General features: G+C 35.4%; 1 protein-coding gene across 2 annotated transcripts in view; it reads right to left on the bottom strand.

The window, feature by feature from the left end:
* The window catches only part of PPP1R1C (protein phosphatase 1 regulatory inhibitor subunit 1C), a 142600-nt gene extending 131083 nt beyond the window's left edge, over positions 1–11517 (bottom strand). For both annotated transcript variants that reach the window (XM_005573648.5, XM_074009563.1), the window contains exons 1-2: positions 11203–11517; positions 9499–9559 (exon numbers count right to left, since the gene is read on the bottom strand). In XM_005573648.5, the coding sequence (XP_005573705.3) occupies positions 9499–9559; positions 11203–11283 (142 nt within the window). In that variant the 5' untranslated portion in view covers positions 11284–11517. The remainder of the gene's footprint in view (positions 1–9498; positions 9560–11202) is intronic.
* Positions 11518–17682: the final 6165 nt, after the last annotated feature.

The following is a 17682-nucleotide window of genomic DNA, read 5'->3' as shown; positions in this document are numbered from 1 at the left end:
ATGAAAATGCACATGTTAAACCTACTCAAATGAGAATATAATCTTAAAGTATTATTAATATTCAATACATGAAACTTATTCTTTAAAATACTCTTGTTTACTTTTTAAAAACTAATTTAATAAATCTCATTACTTGAATCCATGCCAATAATTTCAATGCTTTTTATTCAAGGTTGGATTTTAAAATAATACAATTTGCTTTTAATCTATTGGTTTTTAAATTCAAGATGTTAGAAACATAAAAAATTATTATTAGCTTATTCCATTTAAAACCTGAATTTTCAAAGCTTTTCAAGACACTTTGGCAGGTTTAGGCCTCTTTTGTCAGTCAGATTACTTAGTGGATATGGATTTATTACTTGGTTAAGTAGTCCATGTGGTGTCTTTTTTTACATACAGTTGGTTATCTACCTTTGTGTGCATCATGTGTATGTGTGTTCATGCATGTAAATATTTGTGTATATGTCTTCTAATACTCTGTTATTTATCATCAGACAGGGGAAAAAGCATGAAATGATTTTGCATCCTTGAGGTAAAGTATTCTAAAAATTGGATTCCAAAATAACTTCTCATTCTTCTATGTTGTGCATCCAGTTCTATTTTCACAAGCAAGTCAATATGTATTTATACGTAAGGAGGGTAATTCTGAAAACTGTTTTCCGTAATGATGGAAAATTGCTGCTAGAGAATGAAAAAAATATGAAAGATTATAAATTCCCTAGCTTTTTAGTTTGCACAGTCCTTTTTTTCCTCAGCATTATTTCCAGGGTCAAATTATAATTGTGTTCTAATCAGATTGTCAATATATATCTTTCATGATGTGGATTTTGACAACTTATTTCACAAATGGCTTTGTTAAACACTAATTTTTACTATATCAAATTATTCTAAATGACATAAAGTCATTGAGCTAAATTCAAAGATAGTATTCTACTCAAGCCCAGAGAAGACTCACAGATACACGTGTAATATTTTCCAACATGTGCTGGGAACCCCTGAAGTATTAGGGAAGATCTGAAGGGGCCCGAATGAGCATGGAGAGGGCAGAGAGAGCACACAGACTGGGAGGCAGACGGTGAATTCTGAGCCTCCTGATTGTCACAGCTGGGACATTTGTTTTAGGACATGCCTTTCCCTCTACCTCTGGCTTTCACAGGTCCTTCCTGATCCCCAGATAGGCAATTTTTCTAAGGTGTCAAGGACAATGTGTTATATCTTCAGAGTACTTGCGTTTTAGAAGTTACAGCAACAACTGCAAAAGGTAAGATTTCAGGTAGTATGGAAACTAATTTAGGGAGATACTTTCCAGTATCTCTACAATCTTACCACTTAGGTGTTCCAACCTGTTATAGTGCTTTCTCAATGTCCTTTGCGGTTTTATCTGTTTAATTTGAAAGCCTTGGATGGAGCTTGTATTATCCAAGTAGACTACAGTCCCCATCACAGCCTACTGTCCTTCTCAGGGCCCAGGCTCTCATCCATGTCACCTGCCCAGGTCCCGGGGCATTTCTGCTTAAGCCCCTGGTAAATTCTGTCTGGAATTGTGTCTGGAATTGTGGAAACTGTATCAGATAACTACTTAGTGGAAGTGATGCCTAGAAAATGATGAGAGAAAAGACAGAAAAATCCCAAGGCTCAAGGGCTTGCTCTTGAACAATTCAAAAAAAAAAAGAAATTTAGAAATAACATTTTTCTATCAAGCACACAGCTTAGCTAGATTTATTGTTAGAGGTCCACTAATTTATGATCTTGTGGAATGTGACTATCAACTAGAAGCAATTAGAAATAACTGTTAGTAATTTTTTCTATCAAATTTGAAACTGAACAACTGTTAAGTTACTCAGAACAACTGACAATTATGTTATCTGTGTTTACTACTATGCAGACACAAAAATGGGCATCTATTTATTCAATGGACTCAGACTAGCGTTCTTTGAAATGGATGTATTCTATATTTAGTGAAACGTAGCAGTGTGGGAAAACACATGCATTTTGGTGACACATGAGCCCAACTACCTCATGTGATTTCTTGGGCCTTAGGAGGATGAGCTATTTTTCTGAGGAAACTCAGGCAGTAAACAGCCATCTAAGATTTATATCCAGACATGAGTGATTCCAAGGCCTCTACTCTTAAGTATTACACGTCTGCCTCCCCAAAATAATCATTGTCATTTATCAGGCATCTAGTCTGTGTATTGTACAACATTTTAATCTAATCTTGAAAAACCCCGTGATAGACACTTCTTTACTGAATGAAATATATTTTGTATTTTTGGCATATACTACTGGTTTTACTATAAAAATGCATGTGTCAGATTGTAAATATGTCTTAGATAAGTTTCTCCATATGGGTAGGTTGATAATTTACCTGTTTTATCCCTAGAAGAGTAACATTGTGCCTTAATCCGAGCTGGTGCCAAAAAAGTTTGAAGGATTGACTTTGAATAGTTCACAGGCATTTAACATCTACTCTACTAGTAAGTTGGAATAAATAGTAAAATTTTAGTTCTAACCTCAATCCTTAATAGCGTAAAGCCCAAAGATCAAAATAAGTCATGCAAATGCTTTATAGACCAGGAAGCATAATAAATAAGTGCCTCTATGCTTTGGCCAGAATTAGCTTTACTGTGGTTTCAGCAACCGGGATTTCTGTTATTACAATTGTATCATGGTACATCCAGACATAATATTCCCTGTTACCTATACCACATGTTCCCAGAGGATTTAGAATAAGGACTCGATAAATCGAATTGGATGTATAAACCAATAAACAGCTTTAAGAGTAGAAGCTAAGAGAAGAATATTAGACTAACATAACCAGACAATGGGTCAAATTATTCAGGGAAATCTTTTGCAATTTAAGTGAGTCTTGTGCTGAAATTTATTTAAATTGAGAAGTTTGTGAAAAAGACAGACTGATTTATGCAAGTGAGTCAATCTAGACTAAGTCTTAAGAGTCAGCATAAGAGAACTGCTTCAATAAATAAAGGTTAGACAGAACATAGAACAGAGATGATGTATGAAAAGAAGTGAATAAAAATGGAGTGGAGTCAAAATTGAGCAACAAGAGTATTTGATAGATATCTCTAAAAGATTTTTATACTCAATCCTCAAAATTTTTTTTCTTTCTACATACTGTTGGAATATGAATTTCATTTTCAGTCAAACACAAATTTGCCACAAATATGTCAATTATTTGCAATAATGTTTTCATAACCTTAGGAAAAACCTAAGCATCAATAGCATGATTATTTTAAAAAAAACTTAGGAACTCATATTTTACGAAAATTATATTGACAAACAGGGCATGCTCAGTTAAACCAACACTACAATATAGGATACATAATACTTCCACAATTGTATATTCCTCTCCTGATGAATTAGGGGGTATTATAGATCTTTTTTTTTTCTTACCCACTACTACTGTTTTTTGGGAAAACTATTTGCCAATCACTAACACCATATGGATTAGAAAAAGCTGGGCCATTTTTGAATGAGAAATGCAGGTCCCTTTCATTTTTGTTTTTCATTTAATTTGAAGACTGAACTAGTTACTTTAACACTTACAATGTAGCAAGCCTTGTCACTATCAAGAATCGGAACCTCATCTTTGGCTCACAATTATTCCAACTGATTGGGCTATTTGGCTGCACATACTGAAGAGTTAAGGGAAAATAAGTCAATTAATTGTACAGCACATGAATCGCTGAAAGCCACATGTGTAACTTTTTAAAACATAATTCAGCATTCAATAACTCATAAAAATAAATGCTGAGGGAAATAGGCTTTTTTGACAATTTCTTAAAAATTAATACTAGCTAACACTTCAATGATCTTCAAACACTGGACCATTTTTTTGTATTATATTGTCATTAACACAGACAAGGCAAAATAAATGCTGAGCAATCAGCAATGATTGTGGATTCAAATGAATTACAACCACATTCAAATGAGACCATTTAAAATGCAACATAACTATGTGGACAATGGGCCAGTATACCATTTATTTGAATACATTTAATTGGAGGTCCCTGGGGGTGGCTGGTACCTCAAGATCTGGGCCTGACAATGTCTTACTCATGTTTAAGAGTCCCCAGAAACTTCTCAGTATGATCCCTGGAGCCCAATTTTCTCTTGACAACACAATCATTCATTTCACAAAATAGAGGGACTCCATGAAAAGAGATTTTGTGCATGTGATGTCTTAATACTGAAATAAATTTCTACTTTCATTCTGTTGACCCTGAAAAACTTCCTGTTATTTTTGGATTAAAAAATCATCACCAGAAAGTTCTGGAGTCACCTTGTGTTTTGAACAATTCAACCTTAGTCCAGCATTATTTTTTAGCTATCATCCTTAGCTATCAGGAATCCAATCTAGAGGCTTCAAAATCTCAGTATTTTTTAACTTAGTTTCAGAATCCTGAAATGCATTTAGAAAGTAATATGCTACATACAGTATAAACTGTGGCTTCTTTTTCAGTTTGTGGAGCTGAATAGCCAAAGCAATTGGACATCTCAGTTCTCTCTAATGACCAGACCTGCTATCAAATTTGAAAGGAGATAGTATGATATTTAGTATCATATATCTCTTATGTCTCCTATTAACTAACTTTTGGGAACCTGAGGCATGTGAGAACAACCTTTGTTTTTATTCTTGATTTCAAAGGATATTTGACGCTAAACGGGTCAAAGATAAAGTCGATTTCCCTAAAATTTGGCTGTGATAGGAAGTTCAATAATTATACTCAAAAAACTATTTTACCTTATGTTTCAGATTCCACATTTTAGACATACAACGAGCTTTTAAATGACGTCAAAACTCCTGGGTACTTACCCAAATCTGCACTTAGCTTCAGGCCTCATATAGCTCACTCATGTTTAATAGGCATCAGGCCCATTAAATATAATTGTAACCATATTGTCTCTGCTTAATGCTAAATGGAAAACAATGGATGCCACAAACTTTAATATTCAGAAGACTTGGTCTAGGCTGGCTTTTTACCGGAAAACTGTGTCCAGCTCTGGGCTTCAAAGGCAGAGCAACAGGGAGAATTCGGATAGAGTTTATTAAAGCCCTTAGGGAGATTGGGAATAAAAGAAAATAATCATTCATTCATATTTTTTTAAAGGTGAGAAAATGACTTTTTATTGCAGAGAACAAGTGAAGAGTTATTTTAGAATAAAGTGGGGAATTTATGTTTAAGTTTCATACAAGAAACTATTTTCTAACATCTGAAATCATCAGAGCTGGAGTTGAAAACCCCGGGTAATCATGGATTCTTCTCTGAGGTATATAAAATGGAGCGAGTCTCAGGGACTTGGGTTGGTTTATATACGTCTGTCATGAAGATGTGTGGTTAAAGTAGGTATTTTCTGAAATTATTGTCTAACTCCAGATTTCAAACGCTAGTAGCCAAATATACAGTCTATAGATGTCATGGAGTAAATTACAGAAAGTGTCTTTGCCGTTTATTTCCCTATAGAGAGGATTTACACATAAGCAGGTCTCTAGATAAAAAAAATATATAGGAACCAAACCAGTTCACTGCAGATTATACAAAAGTAAAAGCAAACAGCACACAGTATAAGAATAGATAACAATGCTCTCCTGTATAACTTCAGAGAGCTTATCATAAAGAGGACCTTAATCAGAAGAGGAACTGAAACAGAGAGAGGCAATTTGCTACAAAGGTCACTTACATTGGTAGCCGCAGAAAACATTTGAAAAAGACGAAATATAAGGATCTTTGGCGATTCCTTACATCCTCTATCTCAGTTTTTCAGTATCTTTTTACTGCCACCTGACTGTTGAGAGTTATTCCTAGAAGCAAATACATTGTTTCTGCTTTTTCTACCCTAAAGCAACACCTTTGCTATTAAACTTTCCCAGACCTCATGCCGTCAATTTAAAAATTTCAGTTTCATTTCCCACTATTTTGAGTTAAACTGATGTACTAACCCATGTCAGAGGGTGATATATCCTTAACACGTTAAGTATCTGTTTACATAGTGCTTCTACTGCTGAGAGTTCTAGGTTATTTGTTAGAAAGGGACTGATGGGACATTGTGCTGCTCCTAGAATACAGTTAATCAGGTGCCTGTCTCATCTATGTGTTTAGACCAGCATAGATGAACTAGCAAACAAAAATCTGAATATACATGCTGAAATATCTTTCTATTTTTCCTCTACAAAATATAAACAGAATATATATATAATCATTCTTTCAAATAATCCTATAATTTACTCTTCCTGCAAACACTTCAAAAGATTTTTTTAAAAGCAAGCTATGTCTAATTCACTTAACAGTGATTGCAGTACACTGATCTTGTCATATGAACTGGAATGGTTTATTAATTATGTTTCTATAATGAATAATTTAATTTTCTTTGCTTTATTAATTGACAATAAAGAAAGATTTGCAGGGTTTTGAATTTTAAACAGCATTAATGACAGGTGAGTCCAAGAACAGCCAATTATTCCCTGGCCAATTTCAGTGAATTGAAGAGATTTGTTTAGTTTTACCAGGATTTAAAGCTACACCCAGTTTTTGTTTTTCAAAGAACATACTGCTTTTGGGGGACAGGAGAAACAGTTGCTTAAAAATGGTCATTTAACACTTATGAGGGTTTTTGTTGTTACTTGTTTTGTTGTTTGATAGAGAGTGTTCAGATAATGTTTGGAAAAGAAACTGTTGGATAGTCCAGAAATATTTAGAACAGATGAGATTATGAAGATTCTGTTTTTCTTGTTATATCTTCATTCTTAAATATCACATGCAAATATTACATTCCCAAACACATCAGTTAATGACACCTAATCTGTGTTGCACTTTGCAATTTTTAAGGCATGTTCATGTTAACTCTTTTGATCATTACAACAACCCTGTGAGGTTGAAAGAAAGAACATTATGATCACTATTTTATAGATGAGAAAATAAAGCTTGGAGGCCGGGCACGGTGGCTCACGCCTGTAATCCCAGCACTTTGGGAGGCCGAGGCGGGCTGATCATGAGGTCAGGAGATCGAGACCATCCTGGCTAACACGGTGAAACCCCGTCTCTACTAAAAAAAATACAAAAAATTCTCCGGGTGTGGTGGCGGGCAACTGTAGTCCCAGCTACTTGGGAGGCTGAGGCAGGAGAATGGCGTGAATCCAGGAGACGGAGCTTGCAGTGAGCCCAGATCGTGCCACTGCACTCCAGCCTGGGTGACAGAGTGAGACTCCGTCGCTAAAAAAAAAAAAAAAAAAAAAAAAGCTTGGAGATATCCCTTTCCCAAGATCACATCACATGGCTGGTTAAGACCAGTATCCGAGTTTGATTTGGTTTAGTGTTCTTTTTTTGCTGTTTGTTTCTTTTTGTTGTTGTTGTTGTTGTTTTATCTTTAGAGTTATTTCCCCAGTAAGCTTGGTGCTAGATCATTTTTATTTGGAAAACTATAAGCTTTCAAGGGCTTTGCTACAAAGATCCATCACTAGTCCAAAATCTCTAGTTGCCATGCACACTTATCCAAGTCCTATACACAGCCAAAAGCTTATTAATTCTTTGTAGACTATTCTAGTTTCCATAAAGGGGGAAGAAGATGCAGACAGGTGATTTACTAGAATACAGTAGTTCTCTGTGAGATGCTATTTGCATCTAATTTGTCTCCAATGGTGCTTAAAAAACAGAGAAGGATGAGGTCAATTACAGGAAAGGGACAATGCCATCTAGTAATTGGGAGATCTGACAAGAAAAAGGTTTCTAGAGAAAAACTGAATCTCATTCCTAGGGATATTTAAGTACAATCCCTAATCTACTAAGATAAGTGGTACAGACAATGGATTTATTTTGTTTGGTTTTCCTTGTTTACAGGGCCTGAATGACTAGTCACATTATAAAGCCTTCACTATGTAGTGCAAACTGATATTTTCAAAGCCAGTGCCAGTGGAAATGTATGGGCTTCAGTATCAGAATTACCTGCATTTGTCTCTGGAATCCATCACTTCTAGTGGAATAGCCACAAAAATCACTTCACCTCTCTGATAAACACTTTCCTCATCCAAATGGCACATATTTGGCACTCAAGAAAATGTAGGTGCTATTTTGGGAGTTCAAATGAGAGGATGAAGGTCACTTACATGACTTCACTATGTTCAAACAGCAACAATGCCTGTAGACCTCTGAAAACTGCTTTCCGAGCGATAGAACACCTAGAAATCAAGTTGTGCAGTACACCTCATGGCAGGCATGGGGAGGAAAGTTTCAGGACATTGCAGAAGTGTCTGCTACTGTGAGCAAGGCAGTGATGGAAAATTGCTATAAAATTACCCCCGCAAATCGAGAAGACTTCATTGTCTTCATACTTGTATTTATTTTTAAACTAAAATTACATATCATTTGCACCTCTTATCTAACCAAATATAAGTAAGATAACATTTATTGAGATAATATATTTGAAAATAATTTTAAATGTAATGGCACTCTAAAGTTATAGGATCAAGTTATAATTGTTTGTTTTCAACAGAAAAAAATTAGCTTACTTATTTTCCGTCACCTGAAAATGTTCTTGGATTTGGGCTCAAGGATGAACAGTCTGTTAGTTGACTTTCTTTTTATACGTTTGTCTAATTAGAAAAGAGTCTGAAAAAGTCAAGGACTATTTCACCCTGGTATTCTTAGATCACTCACTACAGTCTATTATTAGACATATGATGTTTCCACTGTTTAAACTCCTTTTGTCCACCCATTATTGTTTATACCTGCAGAAAATCCAACACCAAGATCTGCCTGGTTACAAATTAATGCCATCAGCATTCCTATCCTACTTGTATATCCAGAAGCAGCACTTCAATGGGAGACTAAAAATCACCCCGCTCAATAAGTAAATAATGTTTGTGGATTACAGATCATAGTCTTTTATCAGGAATAATAATGCAGTTTTCATTTTTACAGGAAATGGAAAATAAAACCTCAACAAATGGATTTAGCCATTCAGAATGGCTCTCAAATAGGCAGTGCTGAAAATTGATCTGGTTACTTGTCAATTGCATTATTCAGAGATGACATCAGCAGCAAAGCTGAAGCCAACTCTGGGTCATTGCCCACCCCATGTTAACCTTTTCCATATAAAAACCTTAGTCTGTAAAGAGATAAGCATCTCTAGGGCTGTAATTTAAGCTTTGAAACCAAATTGAACAGCTTTCCTCCAGCCTCATTAATAAGCTGTGATCCAGGTTCCATACAAACACCTGAACATATGACAGCCAGTGCTAACAAAACATTTCATAGCATATCATCACTCGTGACATTCTAGAGGAAATACAGGCTGTTGCTTGAGATGATTCCTGTAATATTTATTTCTGATTCTGTTTATGATCCATTTTATAGATTAGTTTTCTAGAGCATTGCTAACTGAAATCCTAAATTGAAACTTTTCAGTAATGACATGTACTTTGATGTTCTTCAAACAATTCCATTCTGTTCCATCAGTGTGAAACACATCATGCTTCTTTACCTGGGGGGTTATGCTCATTGAGAATCACAAGTGATGCTGGTGTAGGTCTTCTTTTCCTGATCTGTGAATGACAAAAGGTGAGCTAGTATCAATGAGTATTAGACACTGCTCCAGGTTACTCTGCAGCTTGCAAAGATGTCTCATCCTCATCTTTTCCCCACATGCAAAAGCAAACTTCTGGAGGACACATGGAAGGTGCTCACTAATTTTATTTTGAAATAATAGAAAGCCACAGAATTGAACTGTCTGATAGAAGTATCACCCACCCTCTTTGACCAAAAAGCTACATTTCCACAGAAAAAAAAATAATTATATACAATTGAATGATACAACAGAAAATTAATTTACAGTGAAGGTACAGAGTTGACCTGATAATGTTAGTGGCTCACTTAGAGCCTCATAACATTGGTGATGCTTTCAAGATTCGTTACCCTTATTTTTAAACAGGATAGGGAAGAGCTTGGAAACCTATTTCTAGCAGGTACCAGAGTTAAATTAGCAGCATAAGCTTTGAATTTCAATTGATTTTGTTAACTTTTTATTTTCTAGTATAATATTTAGAACATATAAACAAATGAAGAATAAATATGGATCTTATGAGCATATGTAACTTATTACAAACTCTAAAGTTTATTTTTCATTTTAAGAGTTACAGGAGCATAGTATTATCAGAATCCCTCGAATATAATATCCTTTATTTGTTTATTATATTCATTTATGGGTAAATTCCCAAAGTAAATGTCAGTAGGATAGAGAATAAAATTTATCAATGACATCCTGTCCAAGATAGAAGCAACATCCCATTCAGCATAGATAGACACATGTTCAAGGTTACATTTATCTGGCCTGAGTCTAGGTGCATCTACTTCAGATTGTCAAAACATCCTGAAACACTATGAGTCACGGATTAAATAATTATTTTTAAGACTTTATTTCAAATACTTGGAACAGGATTCAAAAATAATTTAGGTTTTAAGAAATTAATGGATTAGGTTGATGTCCTCATAAATTTCTTTGCTTTTGCCTCCTCACAGTTGCAGTTCTACGAGATGCCATTGCATCAAGAGTCGAGGTAAATCTGAATATGAAAGGTGATACAGATGTAAACCAATATTAGACACGGACAAAGAATCTAGGAAATGTTAAAATACTGTTTGTAATGTCTGAACAAAACAATTTTAAAATTGTACCAAAAGCTACAAATCCTCGCTGTAATATATTATATAAACTTACAATCATGGTTTTGGGTCCACAATAAAAAACATATGAAAATAAAGTATTCGACCTATAGTCTGAAACTATCTCAGGATTCAATTTTATTGCTAAATCAATCATTTTATTTTATAAAAAATTAAATAAAATGTTACTCATTTTGATAATTTTTTTAAAAGTTGCTCTAAATGTTGAAACTGTTATTTTAATGAGCAAAAATGAACAGATTTATGAATCCATACCTGAATTGCTTACAGAGCCATTTTCCCCTCAGAGGTGCTCATTTTGTATCATATGAAGTGCTACAATTTAGACAATAGTTCTCCCAATGCAATTTAAATGCAAGTATGTATAAAAACCAACTTATTTCTTGTTTACATATCTTGAAAGTCACAGCAAAATCAAGCAGTAAAGAACATTTCAATTAATAACAAGAATGCATGTTCATATTACCTTATGTACAGGAATTGTACCCCATGCAATTTCACTTACCTGCTCTGCTGCTTCAGGTGCAATCTGACTCTGGAATAAAGGCACAGCAAATTGTATCTTTTTGGGACTGTTGGGCTCCATGATAATGAAGATAATTAGTCAGAGATGTGAAGAGCTCAGAAAGACTAACCCTAAGTGGTGTCCGGATGTGTTTCCTCAGACACACTCCACTAAGCCACACAGAGTGCTTCGTAATAAATAGCTGTAATTCCAGAGCGAGCAAGTGAAGATGCCGAGGTTTGAGTAACCCCCTTCTTCAATATCCACGGTGATGCCTGGCTTGCCTGTTCCCCCACCAATCCCTTGGATCCTCTCAGCACAATACAGAAAGGAACAACACGCTAATTGTGTGCCTCTTCACTAATACCATGCCAAGCATTCACTCAGCAGCTAATTGAAAATGCAATGCTAGCCTTGAAGGACCCACTGCCCTGGGATTTGAAAGAATGGCTCTATCCACTGTACATTACTAACCGGCTGCTCAAAAGTGCAATGTAAGCTCCCTCTGAGTATTGCAGGGATGGGCCATTCATTATTGATGAACATCAAGCAGGAAGTTTTTAGAGTTGGGGGCAGGGTTTGGGTATAGAATCATTTCTCTCGGCAACTCATAAGTCAGACACCTTTGCTGTTTCACACTCAGCTACGAAACAGTTGAATGGCCGTGGAGGGTAAGCCACAACCAATAATATTAGCTATATTTATGCTATCACATCTGATTAGTTTAGACTCATCCTAGGAGGCAGAGCATCTGTGGTGTAGTGAGGGCAGCATTACTACAGGGCTGAGCGGATCTTACTTGGAGTTCCATCTTCATAATTAACAAGATCTGTGGCCTGCAGAAAATTACTGGCTATGTCTAGGCCTCCACACTTCCATCAGAAAAATGAGGGGGTGGGACTCAATGACCTTTAAAGTCCCATTCTGTTCCAACATTCTAAAATTGTAGTTCACAGTTTTCATTAGAGTGGAAAGTATTGTACTGCTAAATTTAGCAAACAGCTTGGAAGCCACTGCCGCTTCAATGACCTCTATTTTATTTCCTGGTGGAGCCCAGTTACATTCTCTGACTTGGAAGAATACAGAAATGACTAGAAAACATTAGTAGAAACCTAATGGTAGTCAACACTGTGACTTGTTTTCAATAGTAGAGATGTACGCAAAGATAAGGATTTGAGAAAAGCATGAAGTGGGTAATGTTCAGAGGGTAGATACTGGCTAGTGGTCAGGAAACGGTGGGACATTAGCCTGATTGCCACATTAGTTAATGTCAAAGGGGAGGTAGTAACATAGCCAGATGGCCTTCATGCATACGAATACTTTTGTGAAGGAAGCATGAAAATGAAACTGTTTTAATGGAAAAGATAACTTGAGATCTCTGCTTTCTTGAGAGGCATTATGTGATGAAAACTAGGTTTTTAAATATGTTTTTGGATTTACTTAATATATTTAGACATCGACTATGATTCCAGGTATTTACAATTAAAGTTTTTATTTTTTTAATTCTGATTTTGTACCAGGAATCCATCTTAATGATTTAAATAGGCAACATTCTCTTGAAGGAATATAGAAAGGAATATGCATTATTGAAGTAGTTTTCTATATTCACTAGGGGATAAAGCAAAGATGTGGATGTGAAAGCACTTTTAGTGGAGAACAGTGCTGACTAGCAAGAAATCTTGTGATGAGTTCATCCGTGTAGTGTCGAAGGGAAATTTATAAATTACATTTTATGTAACAGTTTACAAAAGTCTCCAGAAATAAAATCTAAACTAATATCATTCACGAAGTTATTTCTTTGAATGTCTCTTCAAATTATATAAAAGGAAAACAAGACAAGACAGTATTTTTAGTGAGGAGTTAATCCAAAACTTCACATAATGTAGTAATGAAGAACATGCACTTGGCAACCTTGAGTTCAAGCTCTAGCTCTGCTACTTACCACGTTTATCAATTTGGGCAGTAAGAGAACTTTCTTCTTGTGAGGTTTATCTTACTCAGTTCCTGAAAAGAGCTCATTACAAGACCAGCACGGAATCACTCAATAAAAGATAGCTATTATTTTTCTTTCAGCCAGATTTTTCAAAAGGCTTAAGGATACACATTTTCAACCAGAATCACTAAGAATATCTACCTACTTGGAATAATTTGATTCCATTTAGAATAATAGGTGATAAAGTGAAATTTCATATATATGCTTGGTATAAATACCAATAAAATGATTCTCATTAACTAATTGCCCTATTTTGAATAATTTGATCAGAGGCCATATTGTAAATGGGCTATCTAGACCCTTTAAGCTTCTTGTTTTTTATGAGGCCAACTCCTGTGTATCCATTAAGATTCAGTTGAGTATCATTGCTTCTAGGAAGTCTTTGTAGATTTACTGTTTTCCACATTGGGTTTAAACTCACCTCTCTGTATTCTCAAAGAACCAAGCATAACTCTATTTACCATAATAACTATCTACCTGTCTTTTGACTGTTTAGTATTTTGCAACTTAATTTACTCACATAGCAAATATTTGTTGAGTAGATACCATAGTCTACTCTGCACCAGGCCTTTTGCTATGGCACTAGAGGAGAGATTGTGTTAAAAGGTATTTGAAGTCCTTTTAAAGCTAAATTATTACTCCAATAAATACATAAAGTGCAACTTAAATGTAAAATAATCTAAAAACTGTTACTATAGAGTTTGCATGGGGGGTATAATTTTCCTATTAGGTGCACTTCTTTTATCCCTATCAGAGAGAACAGTAATAACCTTTATATGATACCATGTACCAGGAATTATTCTAAGTGCTTTATCTGCATTAATTTATTCCAACAACTCTTTGAGGTAGATATTATTGCTAGCCTCAATTTAAAATTAGGTAATTGGGAGTCAGAGGGTTTAGGTAATTTGTCCAGTGTCATCCAGCATGTGTGTGTATATATATATGTGTGTGTGTGTGTGTGTGTATATATATACATATATATATATATATAGCAAAGGCCGGTTTCAAACCTGGGCAATTTTGCATAGGGCTTGGGCTTTTAATCACAACAGCATCATGATGGCCACTATAATATAAGGACTATAGAGAAGTCAGTGGAAGTCAACAGAATCTCCACAGTGGTTAGAGGTTCTGACGACATCAGTTCCATGGTAAAAGATCTTAAGATGACATGGCATATGAAGGAAAGAGAAGCAAGTAGCATGACTAGGATACTATTAATCAAGATACTCAATCATTGCAAATTAGATATCAACATCGAATGGAGAGCCTAGAGTTGGATATTGTACCACCAAACTGACTGAAAAAGGAATCCTTTCTCTTGCTCTTTAAAAGTAATGGGTTCAATAATTAAAGATTAAAGAGACCTCTAGAACAAGCAATAACTATAGTCTCTCTTTAATGTAAGTGATACTGTGAGTAAAGATGGTTAAACATTAGGCAAATAGGCCATTAGACCTTCCTAATTTTCACTATAATATCTATCTTGCCCTACTTTGCATGATTTCTCAAGACGCCCGTAAAGGCTGCAGTTCACCTTACCACGGTCTTTCTGTGGCCTCCCCTACCTCCCTGGAAGCCATCCTGCCTCCTCCCTCCCTTTTTTAACCCAAATTATATTCATCCTCTAATTCCACCTCCTTAGAAAGAGACCTTCATATTCTTCACACAAGAAGAATCACTCGGTTTGTTTCCTCTCCTTATATTTAGTTATATATAGTTTTATGTTATTCTATAATAATTTCCTATGTGTTTCTTTTGCCTCTTCTCCTAGACTGCAAATCCCATCCTATCTTAAACATAAACATAACAAGCAAGATGCCGGTCATCTAGTAGTTACTAAATAAGTCCAATTAGGCTTTATCTAATATTATCAAGAAACATAAGGTGTTCCAATAAACTGAATTTTCCCAAAGACTACGGCTCACCCTTTCAAGCCCTACACCTTGCTATTAGTATTTCTTGCTATAGTAACTGCCTTCAAATACCATGTATACATGGTTCTTATGACTGTTTTTAGAGTTGTTTTTCTTTACCTGATAACTGCCAATACTTGTTTTTCAATTATTACCTGATACTAACAAGTGCTTTCTTTGAGGGAAGAGAAGGGAAAGTAAGGGGAAGAGAGGAGAGAGGTGGAGAGGGAAAAGCAAATTCTTAAACTTTTAAATGTGTTTTCTATTCAAGGCTTTGTTTTAAATGTCTTGAATTCATGAATCTTGAAAGATATGCAGATACCCGAGACATGACTTTGTTTAACAGTTAGTTGGCTAACTAAATGCCATCAAAAATAAAAGGAAATATTTATTAAGCATGACTACATTAAATGCTGGAAGTACAATAATGAACAAAAGCAGAAAAAAATATGATACCATCTAGATACAAGTCTATTGAAAAGATTTCTAGCCCTAATGCAATGATTTTCTGTCTCATCTGTTTAACACCTAAATGCTAGCAGTCACATTTCAGATGCACTCCCTTGCATGTCCTCCTTCGATTCTAGCTGTAGCTTTCTTTATTTCCTCCATCAAAGAAAACAGATGCAAGGGAGAGTGACAATATTATTGGGCTTTCATAGAATTATCTCAATGATATTCAATGTAACCTATTGGATAATAGGTTATTAATTTATTATTAATATTAGTATTAAATTATTAGTGAACCATTGATACCTAAGACAAAGAGGCCTGTCTATAAAATGTGGTTGAACCCCAGTAATATAAGTGAAATGGACCACTCTATTCAAGTACTCATTTAAATTAAATTTTCCCCACGGAAATTATTAGCCATATTTTAACTCTTTCAGAATGTCTTATAAGTTCAACCATGCAATTTTAAATATTATACTTTTTCAGATCAACAGCTACAAGAAGCCTTACCAGACTAAGCTCACTATATTGCAATCTCTATTAAAATGTGAATTCCCACAGCACTTAAGTATAAAAATACTTGCAATCTCTATCATGCTTAAAGGCAAACATCACTGATTCATTCATTCCACATTTATTTAGTGCCTACTGTGTTCTTTAAAACTTTTTCTTAATTGTTTTGTGATTGCATGTTCTCATCTTCACTAACTCTAACAATTTTGACTTACTCTAGAATCCTTATATCAATCAGTGGAGTGTGTATGAGTGCTGAATTGAACTGAAGAATTATTCGTGTGTTACATAAATACTCAGTGCCTTTTTCTTCTCTAACCATGCAGACACTATTTTTTTAATGTATAATTTTCCTGAGTAGTCACTCAATTATGTTTAATCTTTATTCTTGTTGAGGCAGTTTCACTAAAGAAAGCCATAAACCCATGAAGAGTTTGTAGCAAGTCCATATTAGCCATGATGCTATAGCAGTGAGTTGACATCAGAGAGAGGGAACTACAGAGATTTGTAGAGCTGAAGCATGGTAGGTCTTTACTGATGCCACCCTTGGGGAAACAGCTCAATGGACAGCCCAGGAATAGGAGTGCCATGGGGACACAGTCAAACACAGCCCAATGTGGACAAGGAGTCTTAGAAATTTTAGACCATGCAGATTTTTAAAAAGACTTTAGCTCAGGTCCAGTAAAGGCACAGGAATAACATGAGGAAGACTTGGAATTCGCTCTCACCCCTTGTCTATCTATCTCCCTTTTCATTTGTTTTGGTAACTTTCACTTTTATGGATTTCCATAGCTTAATGTTAGCCTCTCCCTGCTTTTTGTTTTGGATAGATGATTATTAAATGAAATTGGACTTGTAATTACTGAGTCTACCTAGAAATATATTCATTTCTAAAATGCTTTCATAAATATTATTTATTCATCCAACAAATATTTATTGAGTATCTGATTCTATGATAGACACAGTGATATAAACACAAATACCATAAGATCCCAACCTCTAAAGAATATACAGTTGAGAGAAGAAGGCAGAATCCTATCAAAATAAGCACCATAGAGCTGGTGACGCCATGATCAAAAGGAGTTATAGGAAGTGGAAAGGGGACCTGGGTAGGAGGGTGATGTCTGACTGTGAGCCACAGACATTCTTTTATTTGCCTACAGGTGTTGTTGTTGTTGCTATTTTTAATTGCTACCACATTTAAAAACACACAAAAATAAGATATTCAGTTTCTCAATAAAATAGAAAGTCTCGCAAAGCTGGGCCTTCATATCCACAAGGTCACAGAGCTGCCCTCAACTGAGCCTGACCTGTGAGTCATTCTTGCCCCGGTGCCAGCCATGTGAGTTAAGAAGCTTCCAAATCATTCTAATCCCTAGCTATTCAAGTCATCTCCAGCTGTTTGAGTCTTCCGATCTGATGTTCCAGACATCATGGTGCAAAAAAAAAAAAAAAACACTTTGGCATTGCTCCATCTGCCTACTCTCCAAATGTTCTGTCATGAGGCACTTTCAGAACCCAGGAGGTATGCAGTGAAAAGCCCAAGTCACATGCAGAGGTGATATGGTTTGGCTGTATCCCCACCAAATCTCACCCTGAATT

This window comes from Macaca fascicularis, chromosome 12, assembly GCF_037993035.2.
Source record: "Macaca fascicularis isolate 582-1 chromosome 12, T2T-MFA8v1.1".
Classification (NCBI taxonomy): domain Eukaryota; kingdom Metazoa; phylum Chordata; class Mammalia; order Primates; family Cercopithecidae; genus Macaca; species Macaca fascicularis.
This window is presented reverse-complemented; position numbering and strand designations above follow the sequence as displayed.